The following is an 18,758-nucleotide window of genomic DNA, read 5'->3' as shown; positions in this document are numbered from 1 at the left end:
CATGACTTATCTCTTGCAGAAAAACTAGCGTGCTATGTCCAACGCATGTGAAAATGGCAAATGAAAACCGATTTAAGGAAATAAATCTGTAATAAATAAATCTAAGAAAATAAATAAACAAAGCAATAACATCGATCGTGATATATATCCCTAATACGTTACGGGAACATTTCAATTTCCAATTTTTAATTTTCAATGAATAACCACATAGAACATTTTGTAGGATTTAACTGGAATCCAAACTAATTTTTTATAAAAATTACGGGACTTGATTAGGAAAACTATGTAAAATAAGGTTTGAATTGTTTCAAATATTTCAAATATTCATTTCTATGTAAAAAGTTCGAACAGACTGCATTCGACTTGCCAAACATTTTCTGGAAAATGTTTTCTGACTTCACTTTATATTAAAATCGAAACAAATATATGAAATGTTTCGAATATAAAAACTTTATAATTATAAACAAGTAAATAGAGACAGAGAGGGAGAGAGAGAGACAAAGAGAGAGATTGAAAGAGAGAGAGAGAAAGAGAGAGAGAGAGAGAGAGAGAGAGAGAGAGAGAGAGAGAGAGAGAGAGAGAGAGAGAGAGAGAGAGAGAGAGAGAGAGAGAGAGAGAGAGAGAGAGAGAGAATGCAAATGACTAAAATGTTTTAGATTTTCTATTAAATATATTTCTATTGAATTGAATAGTTGATATAAAAATTCTCCATGTAATTCCATAAAGGTATATACTGATTTTATCTATTAAAGAAAAATGTGTGAATTTCCATTCGCGCTTTAACTTAATATTCCTCTGTTTGAATTGTAAATAGAGATGTTTTGAATAAGAATGAGACTCCCAATTAGTGTCACAGTGGAACGGTTTAGTTTGGGACAAATCTGGGCATTCTGATTAAAAGCTGCGCCGCTTTTGGGAATATCTTGAGAAATTTCTGTGTGAATAGTTTACACAACTGTGCACGAAATAAGAGAACGCGAAAAATTTCGAGCTCTTAACTTTGGTTTGTGGCTTTGGTCAAACATTCCACATCGTTACGTGAGTATTTGATGATACTCCGTATTTGTAATGTATTTTTACACGATATTTGTACGTATCGTTTATTTTTACTGCCGTACGAAGTTACAAACAAATAATTAATGTACCGTAAAAGGTAATGATTCGACTGGTGAGAATGAATTATGTGTATTTAATTACGACTGTATGTCAGTCAGCGCTACAGTGAATTTCACAGTTTCACACGCGGCATTAACTAAGAATATTGCAATAAAAAAGGAGAAAAATGTACACGAGAGTTCGCGAGACTGTTTCTATCGCAAGCGCACGCGTAAGCAAACACGCAGAGTAATATGGCGTTGCAGATATAGAGAAATTTTTAATCAACGCACGGACGATCGGCGACGGATGAAAAAGCCGTGCCCACGGATTTTCATGATTGCGAAATCCCCTGCAGTACGAAGCAACCATAAAACTAGCGTATGAAAAGTATTTATTCGTAACGAAATAACATGTGCGCTTCATGTGTGCAAACGTGGTTTTTAATTATTAATCTAAGCGACCAAAGGAAATGAAATATATAATAAGACGCAAAAATAATATAAATATAAAGGATAAATTTGCTACTCTGTCATAATAAATTTTTAGAATTTGATAATATTTCGAGTAATATAAACTTTATGTATATTTCCAGTCGCGCGCGCTGTTGATTTAGTTTACGGCACTGTTCCGGATATATTTATCGAATCTATTCTACGGGAATCTATTGTATGGGAAACGTCAACTGAATGAGGATTGAAGAATAGCATATAACGTATGGACCGTTTACAATAGATATGCTAAATGCGAGACACGCGAGATAACGAAAATAATGGACCCCGGTAAACTACGTAAAAGTCGGCCGATTAAAAGTTTCAACACTTTTTCTCAGCGAGTTTCGTGACGCATTTCGTATCCGCTAAGAAAACGTATTTCCTGAAAATTACTATAAAACAAATTCTCCCGTTGCGCATCAAAGAAGAATATTGCAACCTTTGATCAGCTAACTATACAGACTATTAGCTGGCTCTAAAGTATTATCAGTGTATTCCTCACTGAAATGCTATACGTATAACTGGTAATTCTAAGTATAGTTATAAATACATAAGTAGTTATAAGCATAGCACTGCAATCACAGTGTAATCTCGCTAAAAGAATCAATCAATAGTAACGACTATTCCCCGCAAAAAAAGTTTCTTGGGATCCAATATGCAGATCCAACTTAGAAATAATAGTATAATGTTTCAAATACACGATTCTAATTAGAAAACCCAAAATCCTCCCGATATTTTTTTTAATCATCATTTTGCATTAGAATTTTGTTTTTTCTATTTTCTTATTCTGCGCTGAATACAATACCTGATGTAAAAGTGGGATTTCCTGTTTAATTTCGTAAAGGTTACAACAGACCAGTGTTACTGGTTTTCATTGACCGAAAAAAGTGCTATTTTCTGTTACATTTCTATTTTGATTCTAAATAGAGAACTTATATTTAGGACAGTAATAGGAATCCCAATTGGTATCATGATCAAGTCAAACCTATTTTGGAACTAATTTGGAAATTCTATTCCAATTCTATGCCTGATAAAATTCTGAGAAATTGTCACGCGAGTCCCATTATTGACGCAGTTTGCAAATGCAAGTAGTGTCACAGACGCATCGAAACCGTTAACTCCATCGCCGTAAATTCTGAAAGTTGGATTTACTACAGCATATAACGAGTTTTTACGTTACACATTTCCCAATAAAATCTTATGTTTACTAGTCAAAATCAATGAGATATAAGACGAAGCAGTAAAGTTAGAGTGTTCCCACTGCTAATCGGTGAATATACTCACTGAGATTTTCAGCGAGACACTCTTTTCACTGATCTAATCAGATACATGTTGACTGATTCATTTAAGAGGGTGCTTTAGTCGAGCCGGCGCGACCGTATGAAGAGAAATAGTCGCGCGTTAGACGAGCGCGACATTTGAGCCCGGCTCGACGGCTAAATTTCTCGCGACTTGCGCGTCAATGCCAAGCATAGCAGAGCAAAGGACTCGAGTGAGACACATTATTTCGAGAAAATCAACGTAATAATCGCGCCTGTCACGGGCATGTCGCGCGAGCCACGCTGGCATAAGGAAGCTTTCTGATATACGTATATGTACGGGGGTCAAATGGCCGACGCGAAGAGCGTATTTTCGCGGAGCATTTCGCAGGGGAGCAAAGCTGGGGCTGATATATGCTCGAGCCTTACCCCTGAAAATCCACGACGGCCGGCGTTCCTTCGCACAATTGGAAGATTTTCGAACGGCCCGATCCATGACAGGCGTCGTTTTTTACCCTTGCTACTTCAGATAAGAGTATTCGCGCATTTTCGGAGGTAGCGAAAAAAGAGAGAGAGGCTGACACAGAGAGAGAGTGAGAGAGAGAGAGAGAGAGAGAGAGAGAGAGAAAGAGGGAAACGGACGATACACGAGGTCGATAATCCCACGGAAGGGTGATGCAGAGTGAAAAGGGGAGGAGGGGATATTCCCGAGCCAACGCCACGGCCGCGTATTAATCGCGAAAAAAAGCGCCGCACGGGTCCGTTCGCCGGACGCGAACGCGAAAGCGACGAATGCCATTTACATAGGCAATTCGCGGCGCGTAATTGTAAACGCATATCCGCGCCAGATGGTCCGTGATTTTATCTTGGAAAGCCAGGGAAAAAGCTCGTCGTCCGGCGTGCGCGAAATTCATGGCGCGACATTTATAGCGGCGCACGAGCGCGTGAGCGCGCGGCCGACTCTCTGCCGCGGCAAGATAAAATTTCGTGAGAAGCGCGCGCGCAGGTAATATTTCCTTCGCAAATTTATCTGCCGTTATTCAAGCGCGATGAAAATAAACGTCACTCTCCGCGGACCAGAGTGGCGTGGCGCAACGCGGCGTTCAACGGCGCGATCGAGAAAACGACAATAAATACGAGCGATGGCCGAGAAATGACCGGCGCTGCTCTGCCGAACGAATAATTTCATGAAAGTACGCACATATTTTTAATTCGCGCGATTTCGTATGCGCATTAACCACGCCGCTCATTCCAACGCCGGAAGACCACCGTGAGCAGGACACGCACTTGCGCAGAGCACACCGTCCGTCGTTCGTATTTATGGAGTCAGTCGACGCAAAATGACCGAGTATATCACTATGAATATCGCGCGCAGCGCAGCCGCAAATTCACGCCCGCGTGCTTCGTGCAACGAAATTTCTTTTCGACCAGTTTGGACTTCGTTTCTCTTACTCTTTCTCTCCCCCTTCCCCCCCCTCTCTCTCTCTCTCTCTCTCTCTCTTTCTCCACTCTTCCTTCCCTCTCTTTGTTTTTCTTACGGAAAAAAATGTCGACGTACATATATCGACAGTTAAACAACGCTGAAAATATTTTCGAACTCGCAAGGCGACCGAAATGATAAATCAAGCTGATTCTAACGTATCGACATAGTAACGAGGGACTACGTGTATTCTTGCTACCTTGTACCTAAATTAGTAAAGTTCAATGAGCAGCAAAGAAAAGGATGAAGAAATATCCGACAGACTTGAGAGCATTTTTATTATTAGTAAAGTTCTTAACCTAATTTATCCCTTCGTCGTGTATGCCTTACTCTTTCAACGTTGATTTTAATTAATGAGTTTCACCCTCGATCGTTATTCTCAAGTTCAACATTGGTAGATCAGGCTGTGAACGATCGATGAGCCTTCGAGAGAGGTTGCGAGGTGAAACGCTGCGCGAACCCGTCGGCGCATCTTTTACCGAAGAGCATCGAGATGAGGAACGAATGATAACGCCTGGCAATAGAGAAATTAGCACGTTCGATTCGATCAATTAAAAAATATCGCCGTAGCTCGGTACGATCAGACGATTGAAGCGGCCAGCCAGGACTCACTTTGTCTCTCCAGCCGCGGGCTATAACAATTACGTTATTACGCGTCACGACTTTATCGCAGACGGACACGCCGCGCTTGATAACGGATTTTTCAAGACAGTTAAATGCTCGGAGATTTAATTAACTGAACTAATTCTCGTTCCCTATCCGCAGTTCTTTTGTGCCGGGAATGACCCTGCCTCGCCGTCCGCGAGACAACAAGAGCATCAGCGCTTGTCAATTTCCTTCATTGTCATGCAAAAGCACACAAGGTCTCGCCGCCATTATAACGCGTCGTCCATAGAATATACCGTTTTATTAATGCGATTATACACCCCCGCGCGACAATGGTGGACGCGTGTACAGCGCGTACAGCGAGACGAGCTTCGCACTCCCGTCCTCACCCCCTCCTCTCTCTCTCTCTCTCTCTCTCTCTCATTCTCTCTGGCGCGTGTATCTCTTTGAAAACAGAAAAAAAACCGAGGGAAGCCAGCGAGGGAGTACGGCGAAAGCAGCGAGGCGTTTCATGACGTTTCATAACCGCGACGTATATACAGGCAGGAGGCGCTCGCGCGTCGGCTATAGCGTAAAAGCGTTTCAAAAAAATACCATCAGCCGCGACGTCCGACTGTATATTTATTCGCGGTAACGTTTTTTACCTCGACGCTCGTAGCGCGCGTACCGTGGCGCATCTCGAGGACGTGTGCGGCCAGGACGCTGTTCGCGAGTGAGTCAAGAAAGTTCGCGACGAGACGGCTGGCGCTCCAAGTTGGCAGCAGGAACGATACGCTTCTCAAACTCGCATAATGCTTTTTTATGCGCGCGGCACGCCCCACCGAGACGAGAGACCATTGTCCTGCAGCGAACTTTTCTACTGGCTCCAAGTTTGTCGCACATCCACCACATCCGTTATAGCACACTAAAATTGTATGCTCATTTGTGTGTGTGTGTGTGTGTGTGTGTGTGTGTGTATGTACATGTGTATGAATATATGTCGATGACAATCGATAATACTTGAGACAGAGAGGCGGTTTCTCAAATGGATGCGTACGAAAAAAGGATCGCGTATTATTTCTCGGAGCGTGATCGAAAGATAAACTCGGTGAGGAAGAGAAACGAACGGCTCCCCGCGACGATGTAATTCGGTCCACGTGCCTATCGCACGTTACTATTATTTGAACGAAATTGCACAAAAGAAACCGAAATTCACGGAGAAAATTTCCGCGACACGCGCAATTAAGATTTTTAATTAAAATTATAATTGTAATTTCGGTCATGTTTCGGGAGCACGGTATAATCTCTCCTCGTTCGCGTATATCTCGGTGTTGAGGAGATTCTTGAATCGATATAACATTTCCGCTTTTCTTTTAATTATCCTTCTCTCGCGCTTGCTACAGTATCGTGACAGCTCTGAAATAACATACACATATTTCAGACTTATCTAACATTGCCAGTGTAGATTTCGTATGGCGATTTAACGACGGATGATTTAATACCGATGACCTAAATCGAAATAACAACTTGAGAGACTTGTGGATGCTAACGATCTCATTGTTCCAAATATGCGAAATAAAGAATCTTCATTCCGGATTTTTCGCTCGAGATTTCTTCTCCGCTCGCTCATAATATTTTATTCGTATGTCAAATAAAGTAAATGTCCCAATTGGTAATAATGTCGCAATCTGTGACAATAACACCTCTATTCTTCTTTACAAATTGACCGGTTCATATTTACGCTAATCATACATTCTTATTCTAGATTTTATACGTTACCATTTATAACAAATTTCGAATTAAATTCAAAACCGTATATATAGTATATATAGTATATATTCATATATAGTATAAATTCAAAACCGTATATATAGTAAACGCTGTAAGATTATAATTACAAGCCTATTATTGACAGCAACAGTTCTGACAGTTCTGACTTACCGACATCTCAGAACTCGATAGTTAATATCAGATGTCTATTTGTTAAATCTCTAAAATTATTCATGAAACTAAATTCTTCATTCTATTCTAAACTAATCTATCTATCTTGTTCTTCAAACTGAAACTAAACTCTCAAGGAAAGAAACAAAATTCGTCATGCCGTTAAATGACATCTCAGTCATTTACAAGAAAGTATTATAAATAAATTAGAATTTTTCCATAAATTAGAAAAATATTACACAATGAAGAAATCCTAAATGACCAAGCCAGCAAGTAACTTAAAGCAATTAACTTTATGTACTTAGCTTAACACGTATAATATATCATTAATTGATAAATTTATCCTCATAATGAGGTTGATCGGTCTTTATATTTCACCTACCTGCTACCTGCGAAAAACACTCTCACACTCTGTGATGTCTTTTTATTTTTCAGGTCTCGAGAAATACAGGGATCCTGTCACACTTCGTCAATCTAAATATAGTAATACCAGAGGCGTTTATATTAGGGAGCGATGAGCATCATGTCGACGTAGGATCTATCATAAACCTCGTATGCATAATAGAAAAGGTAAGATGTAGCGCACATGCAGCACTCCGAGGTCGTTTACTTTATACTAGCACGAGCGGACCCGTTAATGAATGTAAATAAGAGAAATTTCGCGATAAACGCACACACGCAGTTTTCTTCTGATCTCCTTTCCACCTATGCCTTATAATGTAAAGATTTATTACATTATATATTGTATACAGTATGTATGCACACTATGTAGATATTAATGAGTATTGATCGTCTCGCGAATGCACACGCGCATTCGATCATAACCACGCGCGAAAAATCATATTTACATGTTTAACGTGTTTATACGGGATGATCGCGGTGAATGCGCGAAATTTCATTTTATTTGCTATATCTTAAGCGTGTGCTTTTATCTACTGAACAATATTGAGCAATCGCTCCGACATTTAGTGAGTATTAATATCGCATCTCAAAAAATGGATCGCTTCGCATATTCAACTATAAAAAAATTTTTTGAGCGAAGAAGAACCGTAGAATAACAATTGTCGATTATATCAGCGATTGTTTTTGTGGGAGAATCATAATATTGACAAGAAACGTCAATATTGCAGTGTAAGCACTTCTCCCTGCTGCGTCAAGTATTTCTTAAGTGTCGACTCCCGTCTGAGGCAAGATTTCTCGTAACATGTACAAAACATCAAATCAATTTTCATAGGAGGGACGAGGTTAATTTATATTATTAACATTTCCAGACACAAAGACTGGTTGGTTTATGAGACCGATTTTTAAATAACAGAAACGGAATGTATTGATGCATTTTTAGCATAAACTTTGGTTTCTAGTTGAAGTGCTCGTGTGCGATAACATTTGTAGTTTCGGAAAAGCTCCGATTTTTATCTCGACCCAACAAACACCCGAAGAATTAATTTGCTCGTGGGAGGAAGCACGATTTACACATATAATGCACACATTTATACACGAGCGCTGATCCAGCAGTCACGCTGCGCGGAAGCTACGACGCGGATTTTTAAGTTCATCATAAATAAAATCGCGGTATGCGAAGCGTGTCCCTCGGGACATTTGTTTGCGCATGGGATTAATTATCATCAGGCTGCATTAATACCGACCAAGCTTCGTCGACTCGCTCTCTCATAAGCTCTGTCATAGCCGTGCCATGTTAACAAGAGTAATTCATGCGTGGTCTATACGGTCGCGCGCTATATGGTGTTTCTGTCGTTCCATTGCTGCTGTCGTCGTCGTCATCGTCGTCATCGTCGTCGTCGCCATCGTCGTCGTCGTCGTCGTCGTCGTCGTCGTCGTCGTCGTCGTTGTTGTCGTAACATTTGACCTACATATCGCCGCGGGATTATTAGCGTTTCTGGGAATTCGCGCGGATATTTATTGCCGCGTTGCGCCGCGCTACGCCGCACTTTCGTTCGGCGAATATCGCGGCACTCCTCGTCCGAGGCGCAGACGTTCGCTCAGGGCGGTGTGTTCCTATTCGCAATATTTCAGTTATTTTATCGGATTCTACCGCTTGTCTGCGGATTCCGCAATATGCGAGAGCTCGGCGGGGGCCGCTGATTTCTGCCCTTATTCGATATTCGCACTCGCGCACGCGGCCACGGCGACGCGAAGAAATCGTGAAACCCGATGACGTTGATTCTGTTTTAATTGGTAAGCCCTCCATATACACAGAGATACTCATTAATTAAACTGATAAATTAAAAGCGCCGCGCCGCGCTGCAATGCAGCTGGAAATTAATTAAATTCGTATTTCGCCTAACCTTTCGGCCGCGGCGACCATGCTCGATTCCCAATTAACAAGGCGGCGCCGCGAGTCACTTTATTTTTTCATACCGCTTTACAGCTCGTTCGTAGTATATTCGCATCGACGACGCGGACGCGGAGCGAGTTCTTTTCCGAAAGCATCTGGCGCTCCAATGTTACTGCCTCCTTTAGCGCGTCCTATATTTCGATGGCTTTGTCCTATCGACAGAATCTCCGAGATCAAAGTTGCTTAATTCTGCGATTGTAATCCCCGAGAACGCTACGAATCCGTATTCACCGACGAGCAGCGTAGAAATTTATTAATGGTTCCCTCACTCGCGTTGCTCAGTCCAAGCTGTCTCGCTAGAAATGTGAGCATTCTTTCCGAGTGAGTTCCTATCCACTCATTTCACAAAGAAGTATCATCCTCGCGATTTAAATAAAAGAGAAATGAACCGATTATATACATTATACCAGCAAGGTTTAATATGCTCTGAATCTGTTTTAGCAACGAAGAAACATGAAAGTAGGGAAATGCATGTCGACGACGGAACGTCGTCGAATCTTTGCACTGGTTCGGTGGAACATGGAAAGAATTCGCATTATACATTGCAAAACGCGACAGTACACCTCGTTCGCGAGATTTTTATTCGTTGCATAAAAACCAGTCTCATTATCGTCTCCTATATGCAACGATGTTATAGATGCTGTTACTTTCAGGAAAAGAAGTAGGAAGCGTCGAAAAAGGATGAAGAAAGAATAGGGAAGAAGGGAAAGGAGAGAGAGAGAGAGAGAGAGAGAGAGAGAGAAAGAGAGAGAGAGAGAGAAGGAGAAAAAAGCGTACACACAAAGAAAACGTGCAGCGCCATAAAGCGCCGCTTTTGCAATAATTGACGAGCGAGCGTAGTTACTGTTAATTAAACTGATAAATTAAAAATGTCACGGTATGGAGTAGCTGAAAATTGATCGCATGCAAATTCGCTCGCTCGCTTGCGCGCGTGTGAGGCACGTACGTAAATGCATATCCACACGCATTGTCCGCATGCAACCGCCTGCGCGAGTTTTTTACAGTTCACGCGAACGTATCGGTCGAACCGTATCGAGTTTACGAAACGCGAGCTTGCAAAAATACGCCTGTGCAAAAAGTAAAGTGCATCGCGAAGTTCTCGGCGTTGCCGTGGCGAGCGAGAGAGCGGGCAGGCAGGCGAAACGCGCGTCGAAACGCCGTTGGCTAAATAAGGGCGAGTAAAATGTGGGCGGTTTAACTTTGGCAAGTACAAGCGGGTCGGCTTAACTTCGAAACGCAACCGCGTTTGTAATCTTACTTCGGCACGCGACCGCAGCAGTTAACTCTCCTCTCGCGTTGAGCACGGTTATCGTTGGACGGGACGGCCGAACGAACGGTTAGTCGATGAAACAACCGCTTTCGGAAAAAGTGTATGACGTTGTATGCGAATCGTGATGATAATAGCATTGACACACCTTGCTCTTCGCCTTGCCGCAAGATTTTCACCGGCCGCCGATAACGGCGACGAGATTTGTAATATTCAGATCGCGTCGCCAATTGTATGTCGATTAAAGTTACGCGCATCTCATTCGTCCGTCCGTTCGTTCATTACGGTAACCGCTAATATAATTCACGCTTCATTGGGTGATACATAATTCATGCCGGTGTAATCTAGAATTACAGAATACCGAGCGCGGAATAGCTGCGTCACAGCCGCTAAACAATTTCGATATAAAAGTAAACGGAATTAATGAGCGACAAAGATAAAGCGGCCCGACGTGTTTTCCCTCTTTGTCTCGCTCGTCGTGAATCGGGAGGATTTTTTCCCGCAAATTTCGGACCCCTCTGATCTCGCGTACGTCGTTTGCATTTTTAAGAATACAAATTACACATAAACTGCAATATCTCGACGCATATTTTTTAATGAAATAAGATTGCCGTGAAATATAGCGAAGCATCACGCGACCGCGAGCAAAACAATTTCTGTGGCAAGAAACCGACGCACTTGACGTAGGCTTCGTTTATTAAAAGAAAAGAGAAGGAAAGCTGAGAAGGAGGAAAAGCGAAAGGGAGGATGTAGAGGTATAGTCGATACTACACGTCGATATCAAATTGATGATACGTTATTAGGTTCATAAGAAAATTAGATATATCGCGTTTAGCGCTAGGCAAAAGGAGATAGCATTCGATGTCATCGTTTAATCCCATGCATGTAACAGCTTTACATCATTGGTTTTATTATATAATTGCCGCATCCCAAAAGAACGACAGAGAAATAGGAAAAGGGTGGGGGGGGAGAGAGAGAGAGAGAGAGGGGTGGGGGGAAGAGAGAGAGAGAGGGAGAGAGGGAGAGAGGGAGAGGGTTAGGTGAACTATCGATCGACACAGGCGCGCTTACGTTGGTGGCGTCCGAGCTTAAAGAGGAAATTTTGGAATTGTTACCGTGGATAAAGTTTTGAACTTTAAAGCAAGAGATAAAACTCACCCTCATCCCCGCGTATTAGGAAGGAAGAGATTTTATTGGACCGCCGAGTATAGCGTGGATAAAAGTCGCTATGGATAAGAAACAAGCATCTCATCCAGAGCCTTCTTTAAAAAACGTAACGAACATTCCATTTTCTTTTTTCATTCTTGCGTGTATGTACGTAATATATAAATTTCGAGTATAAGATATATTTCACACTTGTAACTCTCTCGTGAAATAAACAAAATTTCAAGAAACAAAATCTGCCGTCGATGTCTTGGTTTTAGAGCATCGAGTGTTGCTCGCGTATATTGTATTATATAATATATAATACATTCGTGCGCACAAACATAAAATTATAAATATGTTTAAACGCGTAGATGACATCTCGTTCAATCAAATCGCACGAATATTATATTCTCGGAACATACTATACGAAATTTTATCAATTAGCGATAGAATTCGTATCTCATCGTTATTGCGATCCAAGCGTAATCAAAATAGCGATCGCGTATGGTCTAAAAATAGTCTACAAATTTGACATAAATAACTGGGAAAAATGAAAATAAAAACTCTTTGATATTTCTGATATTTCATACCTGCAACTGTTACGCGCGCGTTCGAATAACTAAATATTATACGTAACGACTATGTGTATATGCAGCTAAGCGTTAGCTTTCAAGTGCGCGTTTAAGATACCGACTTTAGCTTGTATTACGTGCTCTTGCTTTCATTCGACGACGGTAACGCAATTATCCGTTACGTACCGTTCCGAAAAGAGGAAACCGGACATGTGTGCCTGTTTTGTGCTTCGTAGTTGTTAAAAAAGCTAAGAAATTAGAAGCAGCATTCGATGAAACATCGAGCCATCGTTTCAAGTTCGCTCGTGATCGCTCGGATCACGATTACTATGACGAACTTAATAATGATGGACATAATCGAGATAGTCACATTTCCTTCGACTCGTCGGAATACGTACGCTACCTCATAATAAAATTTTGGGCACATGCTTGGTGCTTCCATATCATTAATATTCATGAATTATAACATTAGTTTCCGAACTTACGCGAACTGAGAAAAGCAGTATTTTCGATTTGATAGTAATTATTTCAGCATCGGTACAAGTTTTCAGTATTACAAACGTACACTATCGCGCGTTTGTATCGCCCTCGAATTTTTGTCAAGTAATTTTCACTTGGAATACACAGTTTTCGCGCGATCTCGAGTCGAAATTTTTGCCCTACTTTCGTCCTGAACTACGTAACATCAATAGATTCTGGAGGACCAATGGAGATTTAATTTATATAGAACTAAAGTTCTACTCAAAGAGCGCCTCTAAATGGCAGAAAACACACAATTTACCACTTGTAAGTTCTCAAGAGGATCTCTCGGCTAAACTGTAGGTTAAATACAGTCAAAATAAGTTGATATAGGCTTCAAAACATTAAATTAGCATTAAGTGGAATATTAATAATTAATGCGAGTTACGGGGAATAATTGAGAATTCCGTATACGCTGGCACAATGCTCATGCGCATTTTTAACTGCTTGAGACAATTAAGAGATCACGAAAAGCAAAAGATTTTGTTAAATAATCCTCTAGCTGAATCAAATATAACAAGAGTCAAAATATTTATATACAATGTTATTGAATGTTTGTTTTGGCTCGGAACTCTGCAAGTTTGTAATACACACTAACTAAATAAGATATCTTTACTCAATATAGCTCTATGTTTTTATTTAGTTCAGTGAGTTCTACAAATTTGTGACGTTTCGGATCTCTTTTATTATTTATTTTTTTTATTATTTATTTTTTATTATTTATTAAATTCTGATTTACTCTCGAACGTTTTCTGTACAACTACGTTATTACAAATTGCAAAATTAAGAGAAATATGAGGAATAAATACATCTCAGAAGAAAGAAATATTCAATAATTAAAATAATGTTTATATGATAAGGGCATTTGAAAAAGTAATCTCTCGATTATCGCGCAAGCAGTGTATCTTGATGGACAATACAAACGGATATATCCTTCATGCAAAAATCTACCAGTAAAATAAGTCGTACGGATTTCGACGAGATTCTACAAACGCCCACAACCTTTCGTTTTTCGTACACATTTTTCTAACTCACCGAAATACCAGGAATTCAGAGCCGACCGCGTTCCTCTACGAATCTGGAACAAAAAAGTATAGTTTCGCCGATTAGACACGAGTTAACGGTTTAACGAGCAAAATACGTCTGGATATGAGCGAGCTTGTTACTCTCGCTCGATCGCTGCGGCTCTATCAGCTGTATCCCGGCAATTATATCGCAGTTATCGATCGCAAAGAATCAAATACAAAAGTACCGGAAGTCTGTAAACCTACCTTCGAGCCGATCCTGTTTGGCCCGAACCGGCTTCTCCGGTACGGCATTCGCGTCCGCCGAAACTGCACCCCCGGGAACCGCACCCATTGTGTGTGGTCGCAAGCTCTGAAACAAAAAGCAAGTTCCTTGATTAGTTATATGAAAAGATGTGAACATACGGAGACTCGAGACTGTATATTTCTCTCTTTAACTAATAAAGGAGGAAAGTAGTAGTTACCCTTCGCATTCCAAGATAAGCCGTTGGTGCCAAAATGGCTCCAACATGTAATGGCTACAGACTACGCGGAAGTAAGACGATCGCTCTGTACGACGCGATGTTAATAAATAAACCTAAGCACAGCGTTCGTATATATATATATACTATATGTTGAGCGCATTGAACACTTTTAGACACTGTTGACGTACGGTAAAGACTTTCGTCAGGTGCGCAGAAGCACCGTTCACATCACCAAGGTCAATTTTATTTTCATTTTATATAATAGCATGTAAATCTCCTTTGACACATCCGAACCGTCAAAATAAATCATTTCCATGTTGACATTCGCTCACTGTGACCAACGAACGTAAACAATCGATTCGTCGGGATCGGGATCGGGAGAGAGTTAATCGGAAATAACGTGCCTTGATATGGACGAAAGAGTACGATTTTTGCTCGATCAGCTCGATCAGCAGGTTTTTCCTCGCCTATTCTTTTTCCCCTTTTTCATTGTATCCAGTTTTACGAAGGAACTTTCGAGATAAAAAAGCAAGTGTGGATTGAAGGTGGAGAGAGATCGGGATTAGCGTACGCCGTGCCGGGTTTAATTACTCAAAGCTTTGGATAAATTAAAACTGCGTGCTTCGTGTGAGAAGGACACAGTCTTAATCAGTCTTAGAACTGGCTCGCGGTTTCTTTGAGGCTTCGCTGCGCGAACTCGCTGCCCATACCGAACTCTGGTCGTCCATCCAGCTGCTCGAAAACTTCGCCGCATCATTCAGGATCGAGGACAAGGAAAGTTCGTTTTGCCGCGGGAAAACGCGCCAAAAACTCCACGATCCCAAACGTCATGCATCGGGCTGTAATCCGTGATCGACAACCCACGACGAACGAGCTCTTCCATTATTCTTGCTCGTTCCGCGCGTTCTGTGGAAATATGTCACTTTCCCGTGATCAAATTTTTACGCTTGAAGTATCGATCGCTTTGCTCAGTTTTTCATCAATGAATGATGCGATAATTTATATCGTTAAAAGATTCTCTCGTGACTAACACAAATTACACATCACTTTGACATTTGCAACAATTTGCGCGATAATTATATCGCTTCGACCTATTTTGATTTTTTGATTTGAAAAGTATATTCCTTCTGAAGAAAGATAATACCGCTTGTCGGGCGAACTTGCGAGATCCTTTTGTTAGAAGTATATATTTTTTTTCTTTCGCAAATTGTTCTTTTATATCCTGACATTTATTAAAACAGTAAAACGTAAAACACACGAAAAGTTTTGTCAGTTGTATAATTTTTTTAATTATATTACATTGCATATTTCTGCGAAACTTTACGTTCGCTCTTTGTGTATATTCATTTTTAAACGGAAAGATTGTAACCTGATGTATATATTCGAAAAGGAGATACAAAGGGATGATAATACGGGTTTAAATTCTACTTTTGCGAACCTGCATATTCGAAGTAATCGCATTTAAATAACCCCACCTGCGTCAAGCTAGTTACGCAATTTAACTCAATTTTGCTTCTCGGTTAGTTTCATGTTTCTTTGATAGATTATCAGATATGAAACAAATTACAATATTTCATATAATCGAAATTAAAAATGCGCACGTGCGCACGAGAATACTCTTCATAAAACAGCATTTTCTGTCACATGATTTCGAAACAATTACATATATATTTTTCAAATATACCAGATTTATTTGGCATTCTATACAGAAATAATACTGGTTTCAATTATCTTTACTGCCCTTTCACAAAGCACTGAAATAACTACTTGCATAAAATATAATAAAACAGTTTGCGATCCGTTATTCTTATATTACAAATGTGCATGAAATTATAAAATAAATTATTATTGAATTATAAATATACATGAAATAGCAAGTATATGTAAAACACGTATTTTGCGACGTCAGCGGCACATGCGTCATAGTAGCGATACTGTACTACAGAGGAAAGTGATATTTCGCAAGCAATATTTTACGTCAACTCGAAATTATTCGAGCCGCTTGGGTGCGATCAATAAGAACGCTCCGTATTTCCGTTTCCCGTAAATGGAAAGCATTTAGAATACGTATGCGGTATGTAACACACGAAACGATAATCGGACTATCCTCGCAATTACTTTCCGATAGAGAAACCGCGGAAACAATGCCTCCGCGTGTGCAACGCGAGCACAATAAAGATACATTTATCTTACTTCCATCTACCACACGTTTCGTTTTGAGAATTGCGGTGAAAAGCCGCTTACAGATAAGCCGCTACAGGATATTTCCATTTGCCGATTGAGTAAAAAAATCAGTGTTTGCCATAAACAGGAAGATCTAATTTTTTAATTGTCGTTAGTACCGGATATTGCAATTATGCAAACTATTTGCACTCATACAGCGATTCATAGCGTCCCTCGGAATTGTTCATGCGTACAAACCTTCACGTTTCCGCTTGCACTTTGCCAGAAGCGAACAGGTTGAAAAGCGCAGTAGATGAATCGATATCTTGAGCCGACGAAACTGTAGACTTACACGAATAACAATAATAACGCAAAATATCACGTCATATTGAATATTACCTCTCGTAGAATAGCAAGAGTCAACGAAAAATACAAATAATACAAACAGATGATATGTAACGACGGTTGTCATAATTAGCACGCGGCGGAAGTTTTCGACAAAATTAAGCTGCAGGTTAATTGGCAGTGACAGCGGCGCCATCGTCGTCACCTGTAGATAATGAATCCGAAAGACGAAAGTAAATCCAGGAAGACGAATGTTAGGCATGAATCTAGCGGTAATGAAGCGCGGCTTGATTAAACCGCGACTTGATCGCGTCGTACAAAATTATGATAGAGCCAATTAAACTTTCGGCAAAATTCTCATTAGTGGCTAGCCCTGGCTAAAACCATTGCATTTCGCGGGAACTTGTCGGGTTTTCTCGTTAAAAATATCGACCCGTCGGCCTAGTTTAGCCAGCGAGGAAGTATCGTCTACAACGAATTCCTCTCGCGAGCCGTGAGCCGGTAATAAAAATCACGCGAGGCCATCAAGGACTCTTTATTCGTTGCTATATGACCCTGGTCCATTCCTGGGCAGATTCGCATGCGCGATACAACATGCGGAATTCAGATATATAAAACGCCTAAGTGAAATGTTTAAACGAAATGCAGCACGTTTGAGAGATACCAATGCGAGGAGCGAGACAACGTCGAGAATTAATTTCGTCAAAATGCCGCATAACATCTCACGCTAAATGTGAGTGACATTTCCTCGCACATATCTGTGTGTGTACTGTGGCATCCAAAAAATTAATCGAGAAATTATGTCGCTCTCCTATGCAATATTTCCTACAACTACACCGTAAATTGCAGAATACGCGGAGAAACCAAGTCACACATCACATAATATTAACAAAACAGTAGAAATAGAAATACGTTAGATGCAGAAAAAAATATCCAAAAATAAATAATATGAATAATGTTACTACAAAACAGAACGCTTAAAAATATACATACTCTTGAATTTCAGAAGAGACATTATATAATTTGCATTTTTGTATCTAGTAAATTTTATACACACTCTTTTTATATCAGATCCTTAAATAAATATTTTTAAAACCTCCTTAAATAAATCCTTAAATAGATCCTTAAATAAATATTTTTAAAACTTTTAAAACCACATTTATTGTACACAATTAATACACACAAGTTTATCAGTATGTACAACTTGGGACCGATGTGAACCTGGCAAACAACTTAATTAAAAAAAAAAAATTTTTTCAATACGGTTCCCACTGTACTTCGTTTATATCTGTTTGTACCACTTTTTGTTCCGTTTGTATCTCAAAGAATAAAAAGATAGGGGGAGTTGGCCGTTTTGCGATATCTCAAAAATTGGCGAAAGTACCTCTTGGACATTTTTTAAAGATCCTGTACTTCCGGTTCCTTTGAGGTACAAACTATTTGAAGGGAGGTACGGTTCTCTTTCGAATGGCGTTTTGCGATATCTTATACTTACTTGCTGGCTATTTTTCTCCCTCCCCCTATCTTTTTATTCTTTGAGGTACAAACGGAACAAAAAGTGGTACAAACAAGTACAAACAAAGTACGTACAATCGAACCGTACTGCGAATTTTTTTGTTTTTGATCAAGTTGCTTGCCAGGTTCACATCGATCAACTTGGAGATGTGAATTTCATCAGTAAAATAAGAAATGTGAAGTTAATGTTCCGAAATAAAAAACTCATTCCTCCAATAATAAGGAAAAAGGACAACCGTCTGTGACTAACTTCGCGCGCGCGCGTGTGTGTGTGTATGTGATTCCTCACGGTGAATTATTAAGATTGCATAATAAAGTAAGCTTTTTGCGGAAATCGTAACGTGCATTGCATTGTTATTGTACGCGTGATAATTGAGAGAGCATGTGAAACACAGCGGTAAAACCGAACATTAATTTTCGCATTTTCTACTGGAAGCGCCTCAAAAGCCGAAGGAGGGTCTATCCTCGCCTTTTATGCCGGATATTCCACATGGTAATTGTAATACTTCCGTGCGTAAATTTTATACACGTG

At 40.3% G+C, this 18,758-nt stretch overlaps 1 protein-coding gene across 3 annotated transcripts in view; it reads left to right on the top strand.

The window, feature by feature from the left end:
• The window catches only part of dpr12 (defective proboscis extension response 12), a 357,607-nt gene that overhangs the window by 296,005 nt on the left and 42,844 nt on the right, over positions 1-18,758 (top strand). For all 3 annotated transcript variants that reach the window (XM_011139984.3, XM_025298143.1, XM_025298144.1), the window contains one exon: positions 7,290-7,424. In XM_011139984.3, coding sequence (XP_011138286.1) covers positions 7,290-7,424 — 135 coding nt within the window. The remainder of the gene's footprint in view (positions 1-7,289; positions 7,425-18,758) is intronic.

Source organism: Harpegnathos saltator, unplaced genomic scaffold, assembly GCF_003227715.2.
Source record: "Harpegnathos saltator strain DR-91 unplaced genomic scaffold, Hsal_v8.6 scaffold208, whole genome shotgun sequence".
Taxonomy (NCBI): domain Eukaryota; kingdom Metazoa; phylum Arthropoda; class Insecta; order Hymenoptera; family Formicidae; genus Harpegnathos; species Harpegnathos saltator.
Note: the sequence above shows the minus strand (reverse complement) of the source record. Positions and strands in the feature narration are given on the sequence as shown.